Consider the following 2,077-nt stretch of genomic DNA (forward strand, 5'->3'; position numbering starts at 1 on the left):
TCACACATGTAGTGTTATAAAAACAAGGTCATATATAGTTATTACATCAACCACTGGAGACAGCAGGTACATGCACACAAAACAAGAAAACGAGAGAACCAATCAACTTCCAACTATACTACATTACAAATACTACAAATTCACACAATATAAGAATTAATCACATTAATATCATAACATGTAAATTATGTATTTTCACACGTTCTCTCTCCCTCTCTCTACCTTACCTTTAGAACTGCCTTTAGTGCTAATAATATTCTCAACATTTCTTAATCGAACAGAACCTTGGGGGCGAGGTATACCCTAATATTAAAAAATAAATAAATAAATAATAATAATAATAATAATATGCGGCTCACACTCAGGGGTCCTGCTGCAATGTTAGTTCTTCTCGATGCTTTAGTGGCTGAAGTGGGCGGAGTCATAAGATTAGCAAACTGAGGGTTGAGTTGAATCAACGAGTCAAGATCAATCTGAAAATAGAGCGAGAAAAGAGTTAAAAATTACAATTATGTTAAATATTAAAATAGACACTATTTGCAGTTATGCATGTGTCGAATGCTTCCCAATTTGAAATAATTTCGAATCCTTTGATCTAATAAAATACATGTACATGTATACACAAATTTTAATATGGGATGCATACCATAATTGTTTAATTTTTAAATATACTGGCAATTTTTCAATCCACAATATGAATTCCTTGCCAAAACCATGTATATACATGTATTTTTATTTGTACATGTATCTATATGTACCTCTTTTCCTTTAGTTTCTCCACTTTCATACCACTCCACAGACACGAGGCCTTTCAAAGAGTCTATCCCAGTCACTGATGCATCATGGACTAAACCTAAAAGGAGAAAATTTCCAATCCACTTCAATATAAGGACTTACCACTACTCCTCTTAATCTTGACTGTGATTCCAACGCTCATGGCTCTCCTGTGTCTATCCATTATGCCTGGCTGTCTTCTCCTGGCTCTCTGGCTACTATTTTTGGTCCTGTTCTTATCTCACTTTTCCTTCTCCTCCTCCTACCAGAAAATCTTCACCTCCTCTTTGAATTAAACCGCGGAAATTAATCTTAACGACTCCGTTCACGTCCGTCCAATCAACTCCGTAAACTTTCTTCGAAATTCCCGGGGACTTTTTCGAGGCAGTGTCCACTGCGCATGCTCACAATACATGTAAATACATGTACACAAAACGCCATGTCTGCAACCGGAGATAAGGTATTGTTTTTCTTTCTTTTAAGTATTTTAAAAGCTTCTTTTCTTTCCTTTTCGCCTGTTTTTAATTCTCTTAGCGTCAGAGCGAGTCAAGAACCAGCCCGTTGGAGGATTCCCCGACCACACCCTCTAGTGGGCTGGGTTTTGCTTTTAGACCTTCTCCTCTATCACTGGCGGCATCTAATTTAAGTAAGTCCATAACGTCTACCTTCCTTCTATCCCATATTCTTGTAGCTACGTACAATCGCTCAAACACGGTCGGAAAAACCAAGACTGGAGAGTCACTGGTAAGCCACCCCCATTAATCCCGACCTACATGTACATGTTTTTAGTTGTCTCTTGGGTTTTCAAAGCCACAGTTGGGTTCTCCACATAGTCCTAAGCCTCTCGGTATCAATGGGATTAGTCCTCCGACTGGGGCTGGGTTCAAACGCAAGCTGGACTCATCTTCTAGCTCTGAATCGATGGTCACGCCCACGAAAAAGAGCAACCTATTCATGCAATGTATAGAAGAAAAGTAAGAGAGAGAAGGAATAATGGAACGTATGTGTGTGTACATCTGTACCTTATGTCCACTTTAAAACATACATACAATGTACAGTTAAACCTGCTATTGTGGACACTCTAAAATAAGGACACCTCTATAATGAGGAGGGGTAGTATCAGTCCCAATACAATAGTAATGTGTATTAATGAACCTCTGAAATAAGGACAGGTTCATAATCAGGAGCTAGGGTATTATTGGGTCCCAAGGTGTCCGGAATAGACAGGTTTGACTGTACATGCCTTGTACAGTGTATGGCCAAATCTCCAAGGCATCAAAAACATGAAATTAATGGGGATCCT

The 2,077-nt window shown here is 38.7% G+C and overlaps 2 protein-coding genes across 2 annotated transcripts; one reads left to right on the plus strand and one right to left on the minus strand.

Annotated features, from left to right (window-relative positions):
• Positions 1–180: 180 nt before the first annotated feature.
• LOC109591760 (kinesin-like protein KIF2A) lies at positions 181–1,088 on the minus strand. Its single transcript, XM_020007416.1, has 4 exons — positions 898–1,088; positions 759–853; positions 360–473; positions 181–303 (listed from the first exon to the last, which is right to left on the minus strand). The coding sequence occupies exons 1-4, from the start codon at positions 956–958 to the stop codon at positions 196–198; spliced, it is 378 nt and encodes a 125-aa protein (XP_019862975.1). The 5' UTR covers positions 959–1,088; the 3' UTR covers positions 181–195.
• A 56-nt stretch (positions 1,089–1,144) lies between these two features.
• Positions 1,145–1,760, plus strand: LOC109591758 (uncharacterized). The gene is made up of 4 exons (XM_020007415.1): positions 1,145–1,234; positions 1,309–1,420; positions 1,466–1,518; positions 1,564–1,760. Exons 1-4 carry the CDS (start codon positions 1,175–1,177, stop codon positions 1,750–1,752), a joined length of 414 nt encoding a protein of 137 aa, XP_019862974.1. The 5' UTR covers positions 1,145–1,174; the 3' UTR covers positions 1,753–1,760.
• The last annotated feature ends 317 nt before the right edge of the window (positions 1,761–2,077 follow it).

This window comes from Amphimedon queenslandica, unplaced genomic scaffold (assembly GCF_000090795.2).
Source record: "Amphimedon queenslandica unplaced genomic scaffold, v1.1 AMPQUscaffold_7330_Cont20717, whole genome shotgun sequence".
Lineage (NCBI taxonomy): Eukaryota > Metazoa > Porifera > Demospongiae > Haplosclerida > Niphatidae > Amphimedon > Amphimedon queenslandica.

Coding starts and splice junctions, on each gene's coding strand:
- LOC109591760 (XM_020007416.1), bottom strand. CDS start 958: ATGGATAGACACAGGAGAGCCATGAGCGTTGGAATCACAGTCAAGATT. Junction 854..897: donor CAAGATTAAGAGGAGTAGTG/GTAAGTCCTTAT, acceptor TTCTCCTTTTAG/GTTTAGTCCATGATGCATCA. Junction 304..359: donor TTGCAGCAGGACCCCTGAGT/GTGAGCCGCATA, acceptor TTTTAATATTAG/GGTATACCTCGCCCCCAAGG.
- LOC109591758 (XM_020007415.1), top strand. CDS start 1,175: ATGCTCACAATACATGTAAATACATGTACACAAAACGCCATGTCTGCA. Junction 1,235..1,308: donor TGTCTGCAACCGGAGATAAG/GTATTGTTTTTC, acceptor TAATTCTCTTAG/CGTCAGAGCGAGTCAAGAAC. Junction 1,519..1,563: donor CCAAGACTGGAGAGTCACTG/GTAAGCCACCCC, acceptor ACATGTTTTTAG/TTGTCTCTTGGGTTTTCAAA.